The sequence below is a fragment of the Protomyctophum parallelum genome, assembly GCF_964188405.1.
Source record: "Protomyctophum parallelum genome assembly, chromosome: 8".
In the NCBI taxonomy this organism is placed as follows: Eukaryota; Metazoa; Chordata; class Actinopteri; order Myctophiformes; family Myctophidae; genus Protomyctophum; species Protomyctophum parallelum.
Window position 1 is genome coordinate 51,214,817 of NC_139703.1, and position 24,916 is coordinate 51,239,732.

The 24,916-nt window shown below is 43.9% G+C and overlaps 1 protein-coding gene across 3 annotated transcripts; it reads left to right on the plus strand.

Moving 5' to 3' along the window:
- Window positions 1–18: 18 nt before the first annotated feature.
- On the plus strand, window positions 19–24,050 carry LOC310862866 (limbin-like). 3 transcript variants are annotated; one of them, XM_083770977.1, is made up of 23 exons: window positions 19–492; window positions 751–808; window positions 1,384–1,568; window positions 1,860–1,916; window positions 2,146–2,332; window positions 2,433–2,533; window positions 2,628–2,693; window positions 3,090–3,224; window positions 3,857–4,020; window positions 5,630–5,954; window positions 6,915–7,154; window positions 9,421–9,596; window positions 10,290–10,449; window positions 10,555–10,731; window positions 11,436–11,752; window positions 12,556–12,748; window positions 14,050–14,193; window positions 14,954–15,181; window positions 17,263–17,483; window positions 17,608–17,695; window positions 19,504–19,679; window positions 22,715–22,816; window positions 23,171–24,050. In XM_083770977.1, the coding sequence occupies exons 1-23, from the start codon at window positions 247–249 to the stop codon at window positions 23,541–23,543; spliced, it is 4,119 nt and encodes a 1,372-aa protein (XP_083627103.1). In that variant the 5' UTR covers window positions 19–246; the 3' UTR covers window positions 23,544–24,050. The 3 variants fall into 3 exon arrangements, with proteins under 3 accessions (XP_083627103.1, XP_083627104.1, XP_083627105.1); XM_083770978.1 differs by having other exon boundaries at window positions 3,881–4,020; XM_083770979.1 differs by lacking the exon at window positions 19–492 and having other exon boundaries at window positions 749–808; window positions 2,210–2,332.
- Window positions 24,051–24,916: the final 866 nt, after the last annotated feature.

The following is a 24,916-nucleotide window of genomic DNA, read 5'->3' on the forward strand; positions in this document are numbered from 1 at the left end:
GAGCTCGTTCCTCTAAAAGTTTAGCAATGAAATGTCTGCAAAAGTTTTTTTTCCATTACCAGTGGGTTTAGTATGTAGTTGCAGTCCGTTAACAGCAAAGGTCAGATACTTTTAGATGTGATAATAACAACAAAACCAGAAAAAAGCCCTTGTGTGTTACGATGCCACCACATCAAGGACAAGTCATCGGCGTGGAACAATGGAGCCACTAAGTTAGCGTGCGGCTCTCTCGTTAACTCCAATCGAATGCTTCAGGAGGTGATCACAGTATGTTCTTTTTTGTTTCATCTGGAGTTGGGACATTTATTTCGTCCTTCTTTGTGTCCCCGTCGTTGTGACAATGTAACCTACTCGGAGTTGATGGTACGGCGTTCCGCTATTTTGGAGGACAAGGACCAGAAGGCTGAGCATCTCCCTTGTTGTCACCCGAGTTCTCAGGATGTGTCCACCGGCTACACGTCTGCCTCAAACGCTATCTGGGAAAGATGCGAGGTGAGTGAGAGACAAGTCAGACCTGCTATAAATAGAGCCTACAGCCCTACATTGTGTATAATATGCTGCTAGGGTATAATAACTGGGTTACTTTTTGTCCAGGGAGAAGTCACAAGTGTCCCTGACCCTGTGCCTGTTCTGCCCTATGGGCTGTGCATGACTACAGCCTCTCTGTCGCGTTCATGTAGTAGGCTACTGCTTTACATCAACACAACATAATATCCTGAAATAATGCAGTATATGTGTCCATTTTCACAGGGTTTTTCTGTTGCCCTTTGCACGAAATCATCTGAGCTGAGTTTCCAGAGGATGGATGGTTTGTTTACCTTTTCTTAAAATACAACAACACAGTGTATTATTGGTCAGCTTGTCTGTTAGACAATCAAATGTAAAATTGTGAGGTAAATATAATGTGCAATGATTTGCTAATCAATAGGCTAGTAGACAATTTAAGCAGATTATGAGAATAATATCTCTTAACTGTGTGTGTGTGTGTGTGTGTGTGTGTGTGTGTGTGTGTGTGTGTGTGTGTGTGTGTGTGTGTGTGTGGTGTGTTAACCCATTCTGACCTGAGATCAGATTCTAAAAATGTCTTATTACATCCTGACAGTTTCATTATTAACCCATTCTGACCTGAGATCAGATTCTAAAAGTGTCTTCGATTTTTCAAAAATAGCTAAAGCACGACACGATGCCAACACCAAAATGGATGCCCGTTCAGAATGGGTTAAAGTTGCCAGAAGAACTGCAGAGCTGCTGCTATGCTACTGTCATTTTGTTGCCATGCATTCTCTCACCCTGATGGAGGGTGAGAATGGCAACAAATCACATAACTTAGCTCCATCATATAACTTCAGACTGCTCCAACAATAATATAATGTAACTTCACAGGAGTAGAGGGAACGCGTGGGCCCATGATGTTCTCCAATGAGGAGAGAGCCATCTTGTCCACAGCTCCTGACGGCCCATGGGGCCACTCCATTTACAGCTCCTTTACGTACGTGTTATCGGACATCATACACCGAAGACGGAGAAGCACTCTCACCAGGTACAACCCTGGCCGTACTCTGCCTCAGGTATGCTTCTCTGTTTCCTGGTACCTTTAGTTTAGATACTTGTCATAACTTGTGCTCTCAAATGCACTGAAAATACTAGGGCTGCAACTGTCTCTGACTATTCTTGGGTGAACATCTTGTAGAACAGTATTTTTGCCAAAGAGAGAGGGATAAAGGATGTGGCTTGCTGCCTTTAACAGAATCGCTACATGCCTTTTTTAAATTAGATAACATAATTGTGCAGACTGAGATTTGTTGTTTGTAAGGAATGTTTTATGTATTACAATGTCTCACATTTGAATTGTTCTGTAGGTTCAGAGTGTAACAAACCCATCAGCATTTGGAGTCAAATTCTACAAGTGTGCACAGGTACACCAAGTATGATTGTTTGTATTTCTGCCTTAGTATGTGTATTGTCTTTCTATTCTCTTGTATAAATGGGAACCTTGACAAACAGTAGTCTGTCTATATTCTATGTAATATATGTTGAAATAATATATCCAATTGTCCATTGTAGACATGAAAATCATACTTTGTCATAAAGTGTTTCTGATTCTGTTCTGAAGTGCTTTTTATGTTTAAATTTCCATGGGACCAGGTGAAGTTTGGTACTGATCCCCCTCAACTAACTTTCTTCCTGCGGGTTCACAACATTGGACCAGTGGGGGGCACTAACCTCACACAGGTGGCCATCCGTGACTCTATCTCTGGCATAGTACCTGTGAAGACTGAAGGCAAGGTGGTGGAGACAGGGTACCAGACCTTTGCCATCGATTTTCTGCCCGGTAGGAAGATGTTTTTATGTGTACGTTTTATTTGCACAAGTTACTGTGCCCATGTTGGGTTTTCAATAAGTAACCATCTGTTGGCCTTTTGTCTTTTTAGCTGGGTCCCAACATGTTGTGAATTATACAGCTCATATCAGGACCAATAAGAATGAAATATTAGACCTTCCAGCATTTCTCACCTTCTCTAATGCGTCTCAGGTACTGTCAGCTGCCATAGTTCAACATTATTGGAATTATCTCTTCTAATAAGACCCTGACTAATTGTGGAGATGTATTTTCTTGCCCCCCTCAGAATGATGTCAGCATGTTCGGTCCTCTAATGGCTAATCTAACCTTGAGGGTGAATTCTACTGACAGGGTAAGTGGTGAGCACTTAGCATATACAGTACATTTACACAGTCCCTTTAACCCATTCTGACCTGAGATCAGATTCACACGAGGTTTCCACTGGACACACACTGGTCTGATGAACCCATTCTGACCTGAGATCAGATTTCAAAAATGTTCTTCGATTCTTCGATTTTTCTTCGATTTAAAAAAAAATAGCAGACCTACAAGCTCGTATCGCGCCACTCGGTGGCGCGATATGAGCTTGTAGATCTGCTATTTTTCAATAGCTAAAGCACGACATGATGCTAATACCAAAATGGGTGCCCGTTCAGAATGTGTTAATGGAACGATCCACAGAATATGCAGCAGTAGGTAGGAGCTTTTGTTGTAAAGTTTGAATGATGTTTATCACTTTCACTTCTAGATTTATCCTAACCACGGGGTCCATTTTGCTGGGTTTGTGAGCGGGTTCTTTGTGACCTTGACACTGCTCTCTCTGGGATATTTGGCCATGAACATTTTATGTGTCAGAACTAGACTGAACCTTCTACAGCAAAGGGTAAGAGACACATTTTCATTAAATGTCATAAAAATGATTCTTGTACATTACTACCATATAAAATACTTGTTGATAATACATTTATAAAGCAATCAAAAATTTTGGGGGCACGGTGGCACAGTCGGTAGTGCTGTCACCTCACAGCTAGAAGGTCCTGGGTTCGATTCCCGCTGGGGGCATGTTCTCTCTCATACCCGAGGCGGGGTTGGCAAAAGGGCTTTTCTGTGTGGAGTTTGCATGTTCTTCCTGTGTCACAAAAACATGCAGTAATCCTGGTCTCTAAACTACCTCCCCCTGGCCAGCCGGGGATGCCTGATGGAGGGTAAAGGAACTGGTCGGAATAACGTGTTCCTTCCACGCGCTACGTCCGGCTGGGGAAACTCTCCCCTCTCAGGTGAAAATTAAATAAACAGCTTGGACCATGCATAGAAGGAAGCATGAGGTCAGTCCGCTGCCCCCCCCCCCAGGTTGGCAGAGGAAGTGTAGCACCCAGGATTACATTAGATAATTGACACTCATTGTTTTTGTATTCTTTTGAATATCATAATTTCACATGAGTATATAGTACAATATGCAGTCATTCTATTGTTTGTGTGGCCCTGCATGGGCATACACTCTTTTACAGTTTACAGTTTTCTTTTATTGGTTTGCCTCAGAAGAGGAGGGGAGACTCTGACCCCGAGTATGCAGACTCCAACCTGAGTGAGACAGCCAAGGACCAAGCAGCGTTTGAAGACAAGATGGTGGACATCATGGTTCTGGAGGACCCTCAGAACATGTCTCAGGCTCTGGAGAAGTTAGTAGATGAGCACAATGCAGTTAGCTTCAGGGTCTTAGTTAGTAGATGAGTACAATGCAGTTAGCTTCAGGGTCTTAGTTAGTAGATGAGCACAATGCAGTTAGCTTCAGGGTCAGTTAGTAGATGAGCACAATGCAGTTAGCTTCAGGGTCAGTTAGTAGATGAGCACAATGCAGTTAGCTTCAGGGTCTTAGTTAGTAGATGAGCACAATGCAGTTAGCTTCAGGGTCAGTTAGTAGATGAGCACAATGCAGTTAGCTTCAGGGTCTTAGTTAGTAGATGAGCACAATGCAGTTAGCTTCAGGGTCAGTTAGTAGATGAGCACAATGCAGTTAGCTTCAGGGTCAGTTAGTAGATGAGCACAATGCAGTTAGCTTCAGGGTCAGTTAGTAGATGAGCACAATGCAGTTAGCTTCAGGGTCTTAGTTAGTAGATGAGCACAATGCAGTTAGCTTCAGGGTCTTAGTTAGTAGATGAGCACAATGCAGTTAGCTTCAGGGTCTTAGTTAGTAGATGAGCACAATGCAGTTAGCTTCAGGGTCTTAGTTAGTAGATGAGCACAATGCAGTTAGCTTCAGGGTCTTAGTAGATGAGCACAATGCAGTTAGCTTCAGGGTCTTAGTTAGTAGATGAGCACAATGCAGTTAGCTTCAGGGTCTTAGGATACTTAGTAGATGAGCACAATGCAGTTAGCTTCAGGGTCTTAGTTAGTAGATGAGCACAATGCAGTTAGCTTCAGGGTCTTAGTTAGTAGATGAGCACAATGCAGTTAGCTTCAGGGTCTTAGTTAGTAGATGAGCACAATGCAGTTAGCTTCAGGGTCTTAGGATACTTAGTAGATGAGCACAATGCAGTTAGCTTCAGGGTCTTAGGATACTTAGTAGATGAGCACAATGCAGTTAGCTTCAGGGTCTTAGTTAGTAGATGAGCACAATGCAGTTAGCTTCAGGGTCTTAGTTAGTAGATGAGCACAATGCAGTTAGCTTCAGGGTCTTAGTTAGTAGATGAGCACAATGCAGTTAGCTTCAGGGTCTTAGTTAGTAGATGAGCACAATGCAGTTAGCTTCAGGGTCTTAGTTAGTAGATGAGCACAATGCAGTTAGCTTCAGGGTCTTAGGATACTTAGATGAGCACAATGCAGTTAGCTTCAGGGTCTTAGGATACTTAGTAGATGAGCACAATGCAGTTAGCTTCAGGGTCTTAGGATACTTAGTAGATGAGCACAATGCAGTTAGCTTCAGGGTCTTAGGATACTTAGTAGATGAGCACAATGCAGTTAGCTTCAGGGTCTTAGGATACTTAGTAGATGAGCACAATGCAGTTAGCTTCAGGGTCTTAGGATACTTCTTAGGTTACTTCTCTTGTTTTTCATCCCTCTCTGAATGAATATTTTGTGTAAAATATAAATGGCTTAATACTAATAGGCGTAATTCAATAAAGCATGATAAGTTAGTTATAAAACATCATTATACATTATTTTGAATGCTGCTATACATACAAAATAAATGTAATGTATCTTTGTGACGTGACTTGACCAATTTGATATTATTGTGAACCAAAAAAACACCTCCTTTTCACCTATTGCTTCTCCCTCTGTCCCTGTTAGTCTGGAGATGTCAAGCTTGCTGCGAGCGACCACCAACCTGGAGGCTACCCGGGTTCAGATCTACAAAGACGTGATGGCTGCCCTGCTGGGAAGTCTCCGCTCCCAGGGCAAGACCAGTGTCCAGGCCCAACACAGGCTACTCAGTGTGCTTCATGGCCAACTGCTGGGCATGGAGGGCCGTCTGAAAGAGGAGCGGGGGGCCCGCATGGCCGCTCTGGCCGGCCAGTGTAACCTGGAGACGCGGGAAGAAATGGAGGTTGAACACCACAGGGAAGCAGCGGAGAAGGCCAGAGCTGAATTGCTGTGTCAGCATGCAGACCAACAGGTATGGACAAGGGACTAGCATTGTTCAATGCTTGTTCCCTCTCTCTCTCTCTCTACTACTATATTACTTTTTAGCAATGTTTTAGGGATGGCGATGTCCACAGCTGGGTGGGGACCACCACTTTGGGCACCAAACAATGCTGTGCACCTCTACTGATTTTGGTGATCCCATGGGCTTTCTTCTGAATTCTGGATTCTAATTGGCTGTCATTGTTTCTATCCTTCATAAAATTGCTCTGAAAGTGATCCAAATGATATCGTTTAGGACTATCGTCATTATTGTTGTGGTGTGAAATCTGTTATCCACATCAGTACGGTATACAGTATACATATGCATACAGTATTTATAGTTATCGTTATTGTTATCGTGCTTGATGTGAACGGCACTTCAGTGTTTGTTTCATTCTTGCAATTTTATAACTTATAGCTGCAAGTGAACAGTCAAGTATATGGCTAATGGAATTATAGACATTAATTCCCTGCCATATTGTACATTTACACATTTGTTCTCTTTCAAGTGGAATAATATTGAGTTCAACATTATAATAACCCATTCTGACCGGGCACCCATTTTGGTGTCAGCATCATGTTATGCTTTAGCTATTTAAAAATAGCAGATCTACAAGCTCATATCGCGCCACCGAGTGGCGCGATACGAGCTTGTAGGTCTGCTATTTTTGAAAAATCGAAGAGCGACTGACATTTTTAGAATCTGATCTCGGGTCAGAATGGGTTCATCAGACCAGTGTGTGTCCGGCGGAAACCTCGTATGAATCTGATCTCAGGTCAGAATGGGATAATGATAATAATCAGCATGCGGACATTGTCCCTACCAATCTATAAACGTTCAGTATGCAAAGAACTACAACATTGTCCTGAACATTCAAACCTCTGTGAACTTGGATTCCACAGGCTTTCACACATCTTCAAACAACAACAATAGATTGTGTCATGTCAACAGGAGCTTCTCCAGTGCAGTGTCCTGTTGGAGAGGCTACACAAACTGACCCAGAGCCAGCTCCAGCGGGCCCTGCTGGTCCGACATGAAGAGGCCTCCGCCAAGGTCCAGAGGCAGATTGTAGAGTGGCGCCGGGTGGAGCTCCACAAGATCTTCTCTGAAGAGCTGGAGGAGGCCACCAGGATGGGCGAGTTGGACAAGAGCACCACCAAGAGCCTTCAGCACGAATACTTCAGCTGCCAAGTGAGTACCACAAGGGCACCACCAAGAGCCTTCAGCACGAATACTTCAGCTGCCAAGTGAGTACCACAAGGGCACCACCAAGAGCCTTCAGCACGAATACTTCAGCTGCCAAGTGAGTACCACAAGGGCACCACCAAGAGCCTTCAGCACGAATACTTCAGCTGCCAAGTGAGTACCACAAGGGCACCACCAAGAGCCTTCAGCATGAATACTTCAGCTGCCAAGTGAGTACCACAAGAGCACCACCAAGAGCCTTCAGCACGAATACTTCAGCTGCCAAGTGAGTACCACAAGGGCACCACCAAGAGCCTTCAGCATGAATACTTCAGCTGCCAAGTGAGTACCACAAGGGCACCACCAAGAGCCTTCAGCACGAATACTTCAGCTGCCAAGTGAGTACCACAAGAGCACCACCAAGAGCCTTCAGCACGAATACTTCAGCTGCCAAGTGAGTACCACAAGGGCACCACCAAGAGCCTTCAGCATGAATACTTCAGCTGCCAAGTGAGTACCACAAGGGCACCACCAAGAGCCTTCAGCACGAATACTTCAGCTGCCAAGTGAGTACCACAAGAGCACCACCAAGAGCCTTCAGCATGAATACTTCAGCTGCCAAGTGAGTACCACAAGGGCACCACCAAGAGCCTTCAGCACGAATACTTCAGCTGCCAAGTGAGTACCACAAGGGCACCACCAAGAGCCTTCAGCATGAATACTTCAGCTGCCAAGTGAGTACCACAAGGGCACCACCAAGAGCCTTCAGCACGAATACTTCAGCTGCCAAGTGAGTACCACAAGGGCACCACCAAGAGCCTTCAGCATGAATACTTCAGCTGCCAAGTGAGTACCACAAGGGCACCACCAAGAGCCTTCAGCACGAATACTTCAGTTGCCAAGTGAGTACCACAAGAGCACCACCAAGAGCCTTCAGCACGAATACTTCAGCTGCCAAGTGAGTACCACAAGGGCACCACCAAGAGCCTTCAGCATGAATACTTCAGCTGCCAAGTGAGTACCACAAGAGCACCACCAAGAGCCTTCAGCATGAATACTTCAGCTGCCAAGTGAGTACCACAAGGGCACCACCAAGAGCCTTCAGCATGAATACTTCAGCTGCCAAGTGAGTACCACAAGGGCACCACCAAGAGCCTTCAGCATGAATACTTCAGCTGCCAAGTGAGTACCACAAGGGCACCACCAAGAGCCTTCAGCATGAATACTTCAGCTGCCAAGTGAGTACCACAAGGGCACCACCAAGAGCCTTCAGCATGAATACTTCAGCTGCCAAGTGAGTACCACAAGAGCACCACCAAGAGCCTTCAGCATGAATACTTCAGCTGCCAAGTGAGTACCACAAGGGCACCACCAAGAGCCTTCAGCATGAATACTTCAGCTGCCAAGTGAGTACCACAAGAGCACCACCAAGAGCCTTCAGCATGAATACTTCAGCTGCCAAGTGAGTACCACAAGAGCACCACCAAGAGCCTTCAGCATGAATACTTCAGCTGCCAAGTGAGTACCACAAGGGCACCACCAAGAGCCTTCAGCACGAATACTTCAGCTGCCAAGTGAGTACCACAAGAGCACCACCAAGAGCCTTCAGCACGAATACTTCAGCTGCCAAGTGAGTACCACAAGGGCACCACCAAGAGCCTTCAGCACGAATACTTCAGCTGCCAAGTGAGTACCACAAGGGCACCACCAAGAGCCTTCAGCATGAATACTTCAGCTGCCAAGTGAGTACCACAAGAGCACCACCAAGAGCCTTCAGCATGAATACTTCAGCTGCCAAGTGAGTACCACAAGGGCACCACCAAGAGTCTTCAGCATGAATACTTCAGCTGCCAAGTGAGTACCACAAGGGCACCACCAAGAGCCTTCAGCATGAATACTTCAGCTGCCAAGTGAGTACCACAAGGGCACCACCAAGAGCCTTCAGCACGAATACTTCAGCTGCCAAGTGAGTACCACAAGAGCACCACCAAGAGCCTTCAGCACGAATACTTCAGCTGCCAAGTGAGTACCACAAGTTGATTACACCACCTTACTGATTTTAACCTGAATCCTAATGCTCTATTGTCATTTGTGATGTAAGGATTGTGATAAACTCTGTGGAAAAACTAGTTTTCCCAGATCATTTCAAAGTGAGCTCTCAAGACAGAGAGCAGATTTGGAATGTCCTTTTAATATCCAGTATTTTTTGGTCAATGCACCAGTTTTTAGTGCAAGGTGGTGACCTTTTAAGATTTTTCTCTCATTTGCCCAGGATCAACTGGAAGAGGTACTAGATGTGGTCCTAGCCAATCAGCGTTGCATGCTGGCAGAACGCCATGCCCAGAGAAAGTTTTTGGTCCACAGCCTCCAGAGTCTCAAAGGCCTGATTTCGGACACCTTCTCCAACACCTCCACTAATCTGGACAACTGGTTTAACCACCTCAAAAGGTCAGAGTTTTCTTTCTTTCTTTTTTTTAAATCACAATAACAGGCAATATTTACGTTTATACTAGGTTGACATGTATGCTTTGAAGATCAATGCTAAGTTATGGATACCTACAGTTAGGTCAGATATCTCAGTAAGAGTTTAGGCTTGATTGAGCTTACCCCAGATTGAGTTTATCCCATTTGAGACCATTTCTTGACTTTTCATATAAAAGATCCTTCCTGAAAAGAAATTGTTATTATATATAATTGTTATTATATGATGTTTACAATGTAACTCTGTTAATAAAGCACAATCATCAAATGTCTCCCCCTACATATTTCACATAATCAATATTCTTCTCATTTATTTTAATGTTGAGCAACGAAGGCTTAAAAAGTATAGATGAAGTATACATTCATCCCATATAACGGACAATATTTCACATAGTCAATATTCTTCTCATTTATTTTAATGTTGAGCAACGAAGGCTTAAAAATCAGAATGGGATAATTGATCTATCCATCCATCCAGGATGTTTGACAGAATGTGGACTAATACCTTTTTGCTTACAAGACAATGGTGACATGTGAACATGTCTGCATGATGAACAATGTCATAAAGAAATGTTCTAAACAGTAGAAATCTTTCATCTTTATCAAAACAATATACAATGGATGATTAACCCACCAGGTTGTTCTCCTCTTGTCCACCAGAGGGGGCAGTGTGCCTGCGGAGCAGATTGAGCAGCTCCAGGACAAGTCCCAGAAGGACCTGGTGCTGGTGAGACAGAGGCTGGAGGACGCTCTGAACCAGGAGAGGAGAGCCATGCACTGTGGGCTGGTGAAGAAGAGGAGGGAACTCATCTCTGACATGGTGAATATGCCACATTTCAAATACACAAAGTGATGTGTTGGCCATTTCTGCATTTAACTGATCCTCTTTTCCATCACCCGTCCATCCCCTCCATCCCCGAGGCAGCTGCAGAGTCACAAGCAGAGGCAGAGGGATCTGTCTGGCCTGTCTAAGAGCCTGGAGGAGACGGTGGACATCGCCCAGCACCTGCACTGCTGGCAGAACCTGCTGACCTCTCAGAGCCTGGAGCTCGCCGAGCTCATCAACAACTTGGACGAAGAGGCAGCGGCAGACATCCGCAAGGTGACACACTTTCAACATTCTGTTGTTGCTAACGTGTGAACGCCCATGATGACAACATGCTATTTATTTACCACACTAGCACATTTTCAAATGTCCTATCTCCATACCAGGGGGGCAGTCAGACAGATATTTTGTGAAGCCTGAAACTCCTGAAAGTTCATATGGCCTGTTGTGGCGCTGTCACTGGACCCAAAAAAACCCATAGCCCCATAGAAGTCCATGTATTTGGGCCCAACTTCACCTAGACTGTATTACCTTAATAAACATGGTCATGAATACTTTCTTCTTCCAGTCACTAGTTTAAAGTCTCATTTCTAATGTCATAATATTCTTTTTGGAAAATTATGGTCCCATTAATTAAAAAAATGACCATAAAGTCGCGTATGTTCTGAGGGGCGTGGCTACCGTTACAGTCTATGATCGGGATTCCCCTCCCACTCAAGAGTCTTCTCCTCCCACTTGAGTCAAAATAAAAACCAACGGAGAAGAAGGGGGGAAGTCCCGCCTCGTTGTCTGGGCAGCCAATGGCCAGCTGGGCCCAAACGGAGCCAGCCAATGGCCAGCTGGGCCCAAACGGATCTAGAAAGATGGCGACTTACAGTGCAGGAATAACAGGCTTCATTTTACGTCCATGTTAGACCCGGGGAACGCTTTGTCCATATTTTTTACAGTCTATGGTCCATACTCCACCCTGTTCTATATAGGTGACTATGCGTGTGCTGCAGACCGCCATGGCAGAGGTCAAATCCATCCAGCCTTCTGCAACCCAGGTTCTGCTAACCCTCTGCCCCCCTGGAACGCCTCGCTCCCTCCTCCAGCTGGAGCCAGAGTCGGGGTCGGGCCAGGGCCAGGGCCAGGGGCAAGGGGCCAGTGCTCTCCTCCAGGCCCAAGAGAGGCTGCACCAGGAGGGCAAGACAGCCGTGCGCACCCTCAGGTGCACCAGGGAGGCCTTGCAGCAGGCCATGGAGAGAGAGCTACAGGAGCAGAAGGAGATTAGAGCCAAGGGCCGGGCGTTCTTCAGGTATGTATAACATATCAAAATATTCTGTATGATACATAATACTATGTATTCAACGGTTCTGGCCAAGTAATTCAATTGGAGAAGAGGCATTCCATTTGTGCTGATTGTCAGTTCAATAGCATTAGGGGCTCCATCTTGCCACCCCTTATCCCTAAACTTATTTGCCATTTCTTACTATTTTAAAACATTTAAAAATAGTTCAACTAGCCAATCTACATCGACACGTTGTTAACTTGTAGTTCAGCTATTTGTACTATTTTAAAATGTGTTAAAATAGTAAAAAATGGCAAATAGGTTTAGGGGTAAGGGGTGGCAAGATATAGGGCTAAATCTTTTTTCTGTAAAGTATCACTAAGCTAAACAAGCAACCTAGTCAACATTCGCCTGTTAGTTATGCAACCATTCAGTCGGGGCTGACTGCGTTGACAGCAACAATTGGTGGACTTTAATTACCGTCAGGCAGAGTTTGTCAATTGGTTGGACGGTTCTTACGAAATGCAAAGGAGAGATACACATACACATGCACACTCGTACACACTCACACACACACAGAAAACAAATTGATTTGGTTCCATTTGTACACTCAAATTTAAATTCACTTCTAAAGTGAACCTGCTACTGATGTGACGCTGGTCTGTCCTCTTTATATGGTTGTTAATTATATACAGTATGATGAGAGGCGGTCTCTGTCTGTCTGTCTGTCTGTCTGTCTGTCTGTCTGTCTGTCTGTCTGTCTGTATGTCTGTCTGTCTGTCTGTCTGTCTGTCTGTCTGTCTGTCTGTCTGTCTGTCCATCCATCCCAGGTGTCTGTGTTCCTCCCAGCTGACCCTGTCAGAGGATGACATGCTGAGGATGAAGCTGGAGTTCCAGAAGTGTTTGTCTGTGATGGACCGCTGCCTGGTACTGCCTCACGCAGTCTCCAGAGCCAAGCTCCACAGCGCCCTCTGTGCCTGGAGGAAAGACATGCATGAGAAAACTGAAAAAACACACACACAGGTGAATTATTACATTCTATTTGTATCTATTCGTTTTTGGGCCCATCACTTTCATTACATTTTAAAGCCTAATATATACAAGCTCTTATACAAGATCTACAAGCTCACAACACAACAGTGCGAAACTATAGCGGTGCCCTCTAGTGACAAACTTGATCAACTGGTGAGTGAGTGTATTCAAATGAATTAAGTCAACCTCTGTAATATTGTGTCACAGCTACTTTTGTCACCCCTTTTTATCACTGTCTCATAAACACATATTTTGCAAGTTTCTGTTCATGATTGACATAATACTGGGGTGATCACAAAAGCCTGAGTATATGTTAAAATCACCCCAAACATGTTTGAAAGTGAAATATCCCTTTAAATTCAAATTACGATTGGGTGACACTTCAGTACTATAAAATGGATTCTTATGTAAGTGTTGAAAGAGGTTATAAGAGGGGCCAAAGTATACAATTCATATTTTTTACTTGATCCATCTTTCCAGTTTTAACTACCTGAGCTGTGCCTAATGCTTTGTGCCAAAATGCTGATGCTTTGATGCCAAAATATACCTATTTTTTTAAGAAATCTGTTGTTTTCTTCAATAATGAAAAGTATGTTATACTATCCAGGGTTTATGTCAGGTTTGCTATCCTATTCACTTTGTTTGTAGTCTCTCAAGACAGACTGTTGACTCTACACGTCAATTCAAGGAAAAGAGGGCGCTGTTTTTCCTTTATTTTTGGACGATGGCTTCTCAGATTGCTTTGTTTGTAGCACTAGCACATGTTCCCACCTGGGAGTTGCGGGTGGAACAATAGGAACCCCCAAGTTCTAATCTAGATCCATTTATCTACTGTATATGTACACATAATTGTTTTCTCCACAACAGAAACTTATTTTGACCTAGTATTTCCCCTCTCATTGTATTTTTGTTTTATCGCTCCTGTAGAGTGTAGATAGTGGCTATGCCTGCATTTATTTAGCTGTCTCTCTGTTGTCTCGCTATTGTTTACGATCACTTATGCAAATAATTGCAATGAAATAAATTCACAGACCGCCACTTGAACTCAACTGCTGCAGGCAGTAATGTGAATACTAATGTTTTCTTTGATGTAATAACAAGTGTGGGGAATAGCGGCCAACAGTGTAACCAACAATGTGGTCCACATCAATTGTGAGGCTAAGGGATGACAGCACATTGTTGCCTCGGAGGTCATAATGGCCTCTGCAGCATTTGCAATTGTTAATCACATCATGGGAGTACGCTGTGGGCTCTTTTTCTTAACCACCTCAAAAACATTGTGGCTTTTGCAGAGGAAGACGCACTCCAAGGGGAAATCCAGCGAGGCCAGACACAAAGCAGAGCCATCTGAGCTGCTCGTCTTCCACAAGCGACTGGAGGACAGGATCCAACTGCTTGAAAAGGAGAAGGAGATGGAGAGCAGTGTCATGGACAAGGTGACGAAAGGATGGGGAGAACAGCACAGTCTGTCTCTAGTCAATTATCCTTTTTAACTGCAGTGACTGAGTGATGATGTCTATGATGGGAGATCTTAGATGTATGTTGCTGTTAGCTAAGCACATGTCACTACTGCTAGACCCTCATATGTCAGAACCAAGAGCAAATAGCTCTGTGTGAAGTTCTGTCAACTAGAGGAGCAACTGTCGTTTTCATTAACACGTTATTTGTGGATTATTCGTTTTTGAATATTCAGTAAATCTATGCCATTAATTCTGCTCACACAATTATGATAAAATATTAAGGTAATAAATAACACAAAATGCTTAATGTTTCACCAACAGCCAAAAACACAACTTTTCATGTTATGATATATATCAAAGACAAGCATCCTCCTTTTGATAAAGTTGTACACACACACACACACACACACATAACTACCGGTATATATATATATATATATTGTGTTTTGGGTCAATTTATTAATTTATGATAGGTAGCCATGTAATAAGCGGGATAATATCTGCCTAGGTGGTCATTGTCGGGATATAATTCACCTTCAGGGTGATTAACCACATTGGTTAAACTCCCAGTCGGTGAATTATCGACATTGACCACCTAGCCAGATATTATCCCTTATATAATAATAATTGTAACCCTTTATCTGGCCCAGAAGTAATTTTCTAAATGAAAAGGGACGGGACTTTGAATTGTACTATGTCTAATTGTACTAATTGAACTATGTGGTTGTGGTTCCAGGTCCTGGAGGAGATGCAGAAGGACAGAGAGAGTCAGCTACACTCCCAGGCAGACGGCCTGGCCATGCAGATGGCAGCCATCTACTATCAGAAGGCAGAGCGGAGGACCAAGGTGTTGGAGACATCCAAAGCCATGCTCACCCTGCACAGCATGCTCACGCAGCAGCTCCGAGAGGGAAAGACCCTGGAGACACAGGAGCTGGCCCAGAGCATACAGAACCACTGTGTGGTAGGTTAATACCATCCTCTGGCCCAGAGCATACAGAACCACTGTGTGGTAGGTTAATACCATCCTCTGGCCCAGAGCATACAGAACCACTGTGTGGTAGGTTACCATCCTCTGGCCCAGAGCATACAGAACCACTGTGTGGTAGGTTACCATCCTCTGGCCCAGAGTAAACAGAACCACTGTGTGGTAGGTTACCATCCTCTGGCCCAGAGCATACAGAACCACTGTGTGGTAGGTTACCATCCTCTGGCCCAGAGTATACAGAACCACTGTGTGGTAGGTTACCATCCTCTGGCCCAGAGTATACAGAACCACTGTGTGGTAGGTTACCATCCTCTGGGCCCAGAGTATACAGAACCACTGTGTGGTAGGTTACCATCCTCTGGGCCCAGAGTATACAGAACCACTGTGTGGTAGGTTACCATCCTCTGGGCCCAGAGTATACAGAACCACTGTGTGGTAGGTTACCATCCTCTGGCCCAGAGCATACAGAACCACTGTGTGGTAGGTTACCATCCTCTGGCCCAGAGTATACAGAACCACTGTGTGGTAGGTTAATACCATCCTCTGGCCCAGAGTATACAGAACCACTGTGTGGTAGGTTACCATCCTCTGGCCCAGAGCATACAGAACCACTGTGTGGTAGGTTACCATCCTCTGGCCCAGAGCATACAGAACCACTGTGTGGTAGGTTAATACCATCCTCTGGCCCAGGGTATACAGAACCACTGTGTGGTAGGTTAATACCATCCTCTGGGCCCAGAGTATACAGAACCACTGTGTGGTAGGTTAATACCATCCTCTGGCCCAGAGTATACAGAACCACTGTGTGGTAGGTTAATACCATCCTCTGGCCCAGAGTATACAGAACCACTGTGTGGTAGGTTACCATCCTCTGGCCCAGAGTATACAGAACCACTGTGTGGTAGGTTACCATCCTCTGGCCCAGAGTATACAGAACCACTGTGTGGTAGGTTACCATCCTCTGGCCCAGAGTATACAGAACCACTGTGTGGTAGGTTAATACCATCCTCTGGCTCAGAGTATACAGAACCACTGTGTGGTAGGTTACCATCCTCTGGCCCAGAGTATACAGAACCACTGTGTGGTAGGTTACCATCCTCTGGCCCAGAGTATAACAGAACCACTGTGTGGTAGGTTACCATCCTCTGGCCCAGAGTATACAGAACCACTGTGTGGTAGGTTACCATCCTCTGGCTCAGAGTATACAGAACCACTGTGTGGTAGGTTACCATCCTCTGGCCCAGAGTATACAGAACCACTGTGTGGTAGGTTACCATCCTCTGGCCCAGAGTATACAGAACCACTGTGTGGTAGGTTACCATCCTCTGGCCCAGAGCATACAGAACCACTGTGTGGTAGGTTAATACCATCCTCTGGCTCAGAGTATACAGAACCACTGTGTGGTAGGTTACCATCCTCTGGCCCAGAGTATACAGAACCACTGTGTGGTAGGTTACCATCCTCTGGCCCAGAGTATAACAGAACCACTGTGTGGTAGGTTACCATCCTCTGGCTCAGAGTATACAGAACCACTGTGTGGTAGGTTACCATCCTCTGGCCCAGAGCATACAGAACCACTGTGTGGTAGGTTACCATCCTCTGGCCCAGAGTATACAGAACCACTGTGTGGTAGGTTACCATCCTCTGGCCCAGAGTATACAGAACCACTGTGTGGTAGGTTACCATCCTCTGGCCCAGAGTATACAGAAGTTAACAGAACCACTGTGTGGTAGGTTACCATCCTCTCCAGGCCGATGTGTTCTGAAAGGACAGAGGGAATAGTACCAACTTGCCGTCTTGGCTTCTGGCAAAAAAAATTCTTCTGTGCTTTCTCTTCAATTCACGCCATCCATTTATACAACTTTTCCTTTGACTGCGGATTATTTGCTTGGATTTAACTAAATATCCAGAGTCTGTCTAAAATGCAGTTATCCTGCCACCATGAAAAATAAGCTGTGTGACATTTTCATATCACACAGCTCATCAAAAGTCTTACTGACCGACAAATATACCGTAAGTGTTGAGTCAATTAACTTTCTCATTTTACTTTGACTCAGGGTCTTGAAGAAGCAGACGAGCAGCTTCAAAAGGAAAGGGCTGAACTGAATGGCCTGGAGAAAGCTCAGCCCAGAGACAAGCAGTCTGGTAACAGCTCATCAGCAGAGGAGGAGGAGGAGGATGAGAGAGTGTTCCAGGTGCAGCAGGACTACCGGATGGCCACCATCCTCCAGGAGGCTTTGTACAAGTGTGACCAGGTCTTCTTGCTGTTGGCCGATAGGTGGGCTTAATGTGGCGTCAGTGGTACATAATCAAAGGCTGATTGCAAAAGCTTTTATTTATTCATGCAGATTCATTTCCATCAATCATCAATTCTATTCTTTTGACTCTGCCACTACTACCAGGTTGCAAGGGTTGACGACCAGGAGTCAAGCCACGGAGGATCTGCAGGAACAACTGGAACTCAAGAGGCTGTATGCAAACTGTGACCAGGTTTGACTTTATCTCAATTGCTCCTTCCATATAATAATGTGTTAAAAGGGCAACTTGAGGCCCAGGCCGTAGCGTAACGGTCTGGGCACCGGACTGGTGATCCAGTCGCGGTGTGCCGCGGGTTCGACTCCCGGACCCGACACGGCCTTTACCGCATGTCATCCCCCCATCTCTCTCCCGTTTCCTGTCAGCCTACTATCTATCCCTTAAAAAATCAATAAAGGCGTAAGCCGCAAAAAAATATCTTAAAAAAAAAAAAAAAGGGCAACTTGATTTTTATCCTGAATCCTGTCATTCTATTTGAGGAGGACATGTGAACATTTTAATTTTCAATGTAGGAATTTAGCAGACGCTCTTATCCAGTTATACAAACAACAAGCTAAGTGGTAAAGTAAATACAATGCCAAGAAAACAAACCTTATTAATTAACAGACCAGTGTGTGTCCAGTGGAAACCTCGTTATGAATCTGATCTCAGGTCAGAATGAGCTAAATAACATACTTGGCATCTGTAGACAAGCAAACAGTAAGCGTCTATCTGCGTGGCTGGGTGGGTTGAAAGGCTGCCTGGGAATTGGAAGGTCGCCGGTTCGCCCAGGCTATGTTGATGTGTCCCTGAGCAAGACCCTTAACCCCAAACTGCTCCCCGGACTCTGTATTATTAACGACCACTGCTCCTAATAGTTAGACTGAGTAAATGCAGACAATGCCAATGTCATTCCACAGCTTGAGAACCAAGATGGAGCAGAGTCTTGTTTGCTTTGAGCATTGGCCAGGGTGTTGTAGGGGAAGGGATGGACTGCTGCGTGGGAAAGGATGTAGGGGTGCATCATATCATCGTCTAGGTCATCACCAGTGTTTTTAATTGGATGCAACCAGCAACAGGAAGCAAGTGATGGGAGCACAAAAATGGAGAGATATGAATATTTTGGGAGGTTGAAAGCCAGGCATGATGCAGTACTCCATTTCAGTTGTAGAAACTTGACCAATGAAAATGTAGCTATTATAGCTTATAGCTATAGTTATAAATATAACTATTCCAAGTGTCTCGAGAGTTTGTACTGTCTGTGCTGGAAAATGTGTCAAATGCGCCGTTTTACACAGGCTAGCAGCTAGCTACAGCACACATTGGGATGTTTTATATTTTACCATTGTCTCCATCTTGATAGAATGATAAGATTCTAGTAACATCATGTCCCTCATTGCGTCTGTTCATGCAAGTGAAGGAAACTGGTATTCATGTTAATGATGATGCTGTGTCTGTTTATTCATGGATAGTTTAAATGGTAACAAGAAGACTCGCCCCGGTGCGTGCCCGTTTTTCCTCCCGGAATTTTCCCCAGTGAGGGGGATAACTTTGTAATATGCTATTGGCTGTTTGTATTCTTTTTGGAAAAATATAAAAAGATACTCCTGTGGAAAGGTTATTTAATATTACATTTATTGACCCTATAAACAATTTAGTATTATTTAGTATATGTAAGGTTTTGCCCCCTCAAATGGTACCTCGTCAGATAATCCCCACATATCCTACAACAACTTCTGTGAACAGACTTCACTGTAGTAGCTTTTCATAAATTATATTTGTACTTAGGCTGTCTGCTGTCATGAAAGTTTATAGTTAGAGAAATTCAAAGTCCAGCCGTCTGCTGTCCAGCCTCTCCCACCAACCCCTCACTGGGGAAGATTCTGGGAGGAAAACAGAAACGGGGCGAGTCTTCATGTATTCGTTTAAATGTGTCTGTTCTGTCTACTGTTGCCTAGTATGTCATGTTAAGATGGAGTCCTGTTTTCTTTTCATGATCCCAGGACTTAGATTTTGCATCGCAGCTGGTGAGGCAGAGTCAGCTATCTACCGATGTTCTCCTGGAGGCCCTGCGTCTTCTTCTCCCCACCCTGCCTGAATCTGAGCTCCTCTCCATCATCGATGCCCTCTGCCCCAAACGGCCTCCTGTTTCATGCTCCTCAGAGCAGGAAACCTCAGGGTGAGAATCTGAAAATAGGGGCGTGTGTCTTACATATAATGCCCCATTATGAGATCAACACTCACTCACTAGTTTCAGCTACTGTATTACCTGCGTTACCATTGCTATAACCTCGGAAAATATCAGGGGGCTTGGTAGAGAAATATCTAAACTTTGAAATATGGTCTTATCCGTTTAGTAACTATATGGTACAGTATTTTGAATTGGGACCCAATTTAGCAAAATACTAAGATTAGAGCAACAGTCTATTTTCCTATTATAACTTAATTTAGCGCTTAAAATGCGAAGGTTCTGTAACATGATGATGGAATATATGCATAAGCAGCATCTCACAGTTCTGAGGAATATTGTAACAGAATACTTGGCTGTCTCATCAGAATGGCCATGAATAGACTTGTCATAAGACTCATAAATATATTGTTTTCAGACTGGAAAATCAATAGATCTTACCACCACACAGAACCATGTGTTACTGAAAAAGTTCTTTTTTAGATTTTTTTTAAATGTCTCCACATGACAAGTCCAAACCCCCACAGCTAGCAAATGTTGAGCCATATGCAGTCTACAACAGCTGTTTGGAATTTAATCTGTCAGTAAGTGAGAGCTGTACTGGCATTTACCTGTAAAGGATGACTGCTCTTTGTTTTGTATTTAAACCCACAAACACACTGATTTACCTTTCACATTTTGTACCTCAACTAATGATGAATGGGTTCATGTATCCATGTCCAAAATACTGTGGACAGATCCTGTCTCTCTTTAAGAGAAAGGGGGGAATTCATATCAAGCCACTGATCATCACACAAGATGTGGTTAGCTCTTCAAACTCTCAAGCCAAGTTTTTGTCTGCATAATACATTTCGTTTGAACTTGAATGAACACTAAGCAACTCTCTGAAAAGCCATTGTCATAATGTGACAGTATCCACATTTTCCATTGTGGGCCTTTTCAAGTTTTCTTTTTTTTCTCCACTGCAAAAAATAAACAACAAAAGTCTTGGAATAGCTTTATTTTTGTATTTCAAATAGGAACATGATTAAAAGTTCAATACCTTTTGAGTGATTAAATGTGTACGCATAGTAAATTATGATATTCACTACAGCTTGCTGTCATTTCACCCAACCCAAAATGCTGGTGTCTCTTAGCCCATTCTGAACGGGAACCCATTTTGGTGTTAGCATCATGTTATGCTTTAGCTATTTAAAAATAGCAGATCTACAAGCTCATAGCGCGCCACCAAGTGGCGCGCTACGAGCTTGTAGGTCTGCTATTTTTGAAAAATCGAAGAACGACTGACATTTTTAGAATCTGATCTCAGGTCAGAATGGGTTCATCAGACCAGTGTGTGTCCAGGGGAAACCTCGTATGAATCTGATCTCAGGTCAGAATGGGTTAAAAATCATTCAGTGCCACATGACGCCTTTGGACGCCTATCCCGTGACGCCCTCGTTGCCATGGGCGCCTTTGGACGCCTTTTTGAATAAAAGGAAAAAATAATATTTTTTTTTTACTTTATCCAGATTTAGAAAATTCCTCTAATCTGGTGTTCAGGTGATGATATTCACATTACATGCACAATAGAATTACAAATTCTTTATTGTCTCCACCAGGCCGAAGGCATGGGGGGAGAGTATGTTTTGCACTCCGTCCGTCCGTCCGTGTGTGTGTGTGTCCGTCCGTGTGTGTGTGTGTGTGTGCGTGAGCAGCTAATCTCGGCCACCGTTAACCCGGTCGATGCCATATTTTGCACACACACTCCCTGGATGCCAACGATGAACCTCTGCCCCAAACTTTCCAGAACGGCCTGTTATAGCGCCACCAGGAGGCCGCTTTGTGCAAAACAAGTTTTTGCACAGTACACCTACAGATTTTGTCCAAACATCACGCAAATTGGTACACAGTCTCTCTAGAGCCATTCAACGAAACCGGTCTTTCAGATTTCTCAGACTCCATCCTGATTTACTTTTGTTGCCCTATCCAACCACCAGATGAAGGCAAGCTGCAATGTCCTACATTCCTATCCTGGTGGAGACCTGTGCCCAGAAGGGCACTTTTTCTAGTTTTATTTCTAATGGACTTCGGCGGCAACGAGGGCCAAAACTGGTATCCACCTGGTGGCACTGGATGAGTTTAACAACTCTCACCTGACTACAGCCCTGCATGGGTGGGACCTCTTCCTCCCATTAACCCAAATATCAAACCATACATCATCATTCTATTTCCATCTCCTCGTAATCTATTGGCTCCGTCTGTGGAACTAACTTACTGCCGTTGTCTGGCCCACGCTGTGGTGGTTGGGCTGTTTTTGTGAATAATGCTCTATGAACGAAGTCCCCCTTGGACTCCTAGACAGCTCTGTCTGCTCTAGCCAAAGGACTACGGAATAAAACTGGTTAAATTGGACCAAGATGTAATATCTCTGCTGTTTGGGTATTTGGTGTCTGCTACAGTAGGTGTTCCACATTATGTTGGACTGATTAAAGTGTCTTATTATGGAAGCCATGAAGTGATTTGAACAGCTGCATCTTAAACCTTTTTTTGTACTTTTTAGTAATGATTTAAATTACAATTCACATGGGCACCGCTATTTCTACATAGTTTATTTTTCAAAGGTTTTCGATATTCTCTTAACATTGATCATCACTTGACTAACCGTGAAGGATACCGCTCCACAATGCACCTTGATTTATAGTCCAGGGAGGGACCAGAGCGTAATATGGACACTGCATCTGGAATGGTTTTTACATTTGCTGGATTTGGAAACTGCAGTAGTAATAGTAATATTTGTCCTTGGGTTACTTGTGGGTGCTACTGCTAAACCAAAGCAGGCTATACAGTACTATGATGAGCAATGTTAAACAATATTCAAGGCACTGTGAACAATATTTAAGTTTTTACCTCAGCAGCAATGGTAGGCAGTACTAGGCACACAAAAACACAACATCCAAGAGACATGCTTTTAAATCAAAGCTGCCATTGTTTGCCGAAGTTGTTTATAACGAACAGGCTCACTATCAATTATTTCTTATCACCAGGTGTCCTGGAGGATCAAGTAGAACTATGCTGGTCAAACTAAGGAAAGACATCGTGGTTAAGAATATGCTGAGCTATAACATGGATAACAAGGACAGACACAGGTGAGCTCAATTACATAGCAAATTACTCTGTTATACTACAATCTACTATATTCATTAGGCACAATACCACTGGAAAACATTTGTTTTCTGTTTAAATATCATGAGTTCAACTCACCAAATCCCTAGACTATACTTTGTTGGTCCCCTCCTTTTCACCATATCTACCTAAAATAGCCGACCTACAAGCTCACAACTGTTTTGTGAGCTTTTATATCTGCTATTTCTGACTGATTGTTAGCCTATTATGACATGCCCAGTATATTGGGATTGGGGACACTAGGGTTCATGTGGTTAAATTATCAAATGACACAGTTTGACTATAACAAAGGTTCACTTGTACTCCCAATCCCCCAGACTCCGGGAGAAGAGGCCAAATCTGATGGAAAAGCTGTTCCACAGTCCTCGCCTCGAGGCACTGAGAGATGTCATTCCAGTGTTGGTTGAGGAGAAGCAAAAGGACGGTGATCCTCCTGACATACAGCAACCTGTTAACACGTCTTCTACACAGCAGCGCCAATACAGCGTGACAGAAGGAGGAGTGGAAGCAGACGTTACTGCTCCCAGGTCATCGGCGACAACATTAGGCATCCCTGCTACTGGCGAACGAGTGTTTGTGTTTCGAGACCCGCCAGAGTCACATGACCGAGTGGTTGTCCCCAGGAGAAAAAGGAAGAGGAACTTTCTCAATCTGAAGAAGGGCTCAGTAGCCCCAACATGCCTACACTGAGATTTACAAATGCTGCCTTAATTTTGTGGTGGGGGGATCGTTTGGGGATAATGTTTGCGCTTGAAAGGCAGAGTCTCACGGCTGTACAAAGTTGCTAATTAAGACTGCACTCCCAACGCTGCTCAAGATGCTCAATGTGTGGTCTGGGGACCTCAAGGGGTCTTTGAGGAAGTTCCAGGCAGTCCACAGCAAAATATGGAACATGTTTTACCACTTTAATCCCGTTTTATACTTTGAAAATAGCCAATCTATACTAGCTCACAATGCATCCCATTACTGCCCATTTTGAGCTTGTAGATCGACTATTTTTGAAACATTTTGATAAATCTTCAAAACATTTCCCTCGCAGAAAATAATTAGTAAATTATTATTATTATTAGTAAATATTCAGTAAAGTATTCTTGTGAAATATTCAGTAAAGTATATAAAAGAGCTCAAAGGGTACATATTCAGTCAACTATGTAAAATAAAAAAGAGCTCAGACACTCTTTGCGCAAATAAGAGCTCAGACACACAAGAGCTCAGACACAGCTCAGACACTCAAATAAGAGCTCAGACAGCCAAACACTCAACTCTCACCCCGAGACAACTCAGACAACTCTCACCCCGAAAGTCCGGACAACTCACCCCGGTGAGATGTCTTCACTTTCGGGGGTGAGCTGTCTTCACTTTCGGGGGTGAGCTGGCTTCACTTTCGGGGTGAGATGTCCGGACAACTCACTCTGCAGGTGCAAAAAGGGTGAGTTGTCTTACCGTATAGAATAGAACGGTTTTGGACGCCTGACAGTAATGATGGGTAGGTCCTATTCAACACCAACATATGTGCAACAAAATAGGACATGTTGTAATAATAGCCTATAACATTTGTGTAAAGTAAAGGCAGCTGATTTTATTTTCTACATTCACCTTTTTCATATGTTTTATTGTTTTAATCATTATAGACTATGACGTCAGGGCAGAAATGGGCATTTGACATATACGTTTTTGCCAATACACAGATATGACAAGTTCTCATGTAATAGTCTCATAGACTCTGTAGAGAAGGCTGAATGCAGATACAAATAGGCCTACATCACCTATATACAAAATAGGCACCATTACATTTGCTGCATTTGCAACGGGTAAAAGTAGGTCTATAGGCCTAAACTTTTATATTATTATTATTAAACTTGTGTCCAGTTATTTAATGGTCTTATCACAAAAAACGGATAGGCCTATGCCTGCCCTATTGTTCTGTTAGATGTATCACCAGCAGTGCCAAATTTGTGACATTGTATGTGAAAAATAACGTGTTGTTCCAATTCCACTGAAAAAATAAAATGTTTTTCTCTTGTCAACGTCATCGTTCTTCCCCCCCCCCCCCCCCCCCCCAC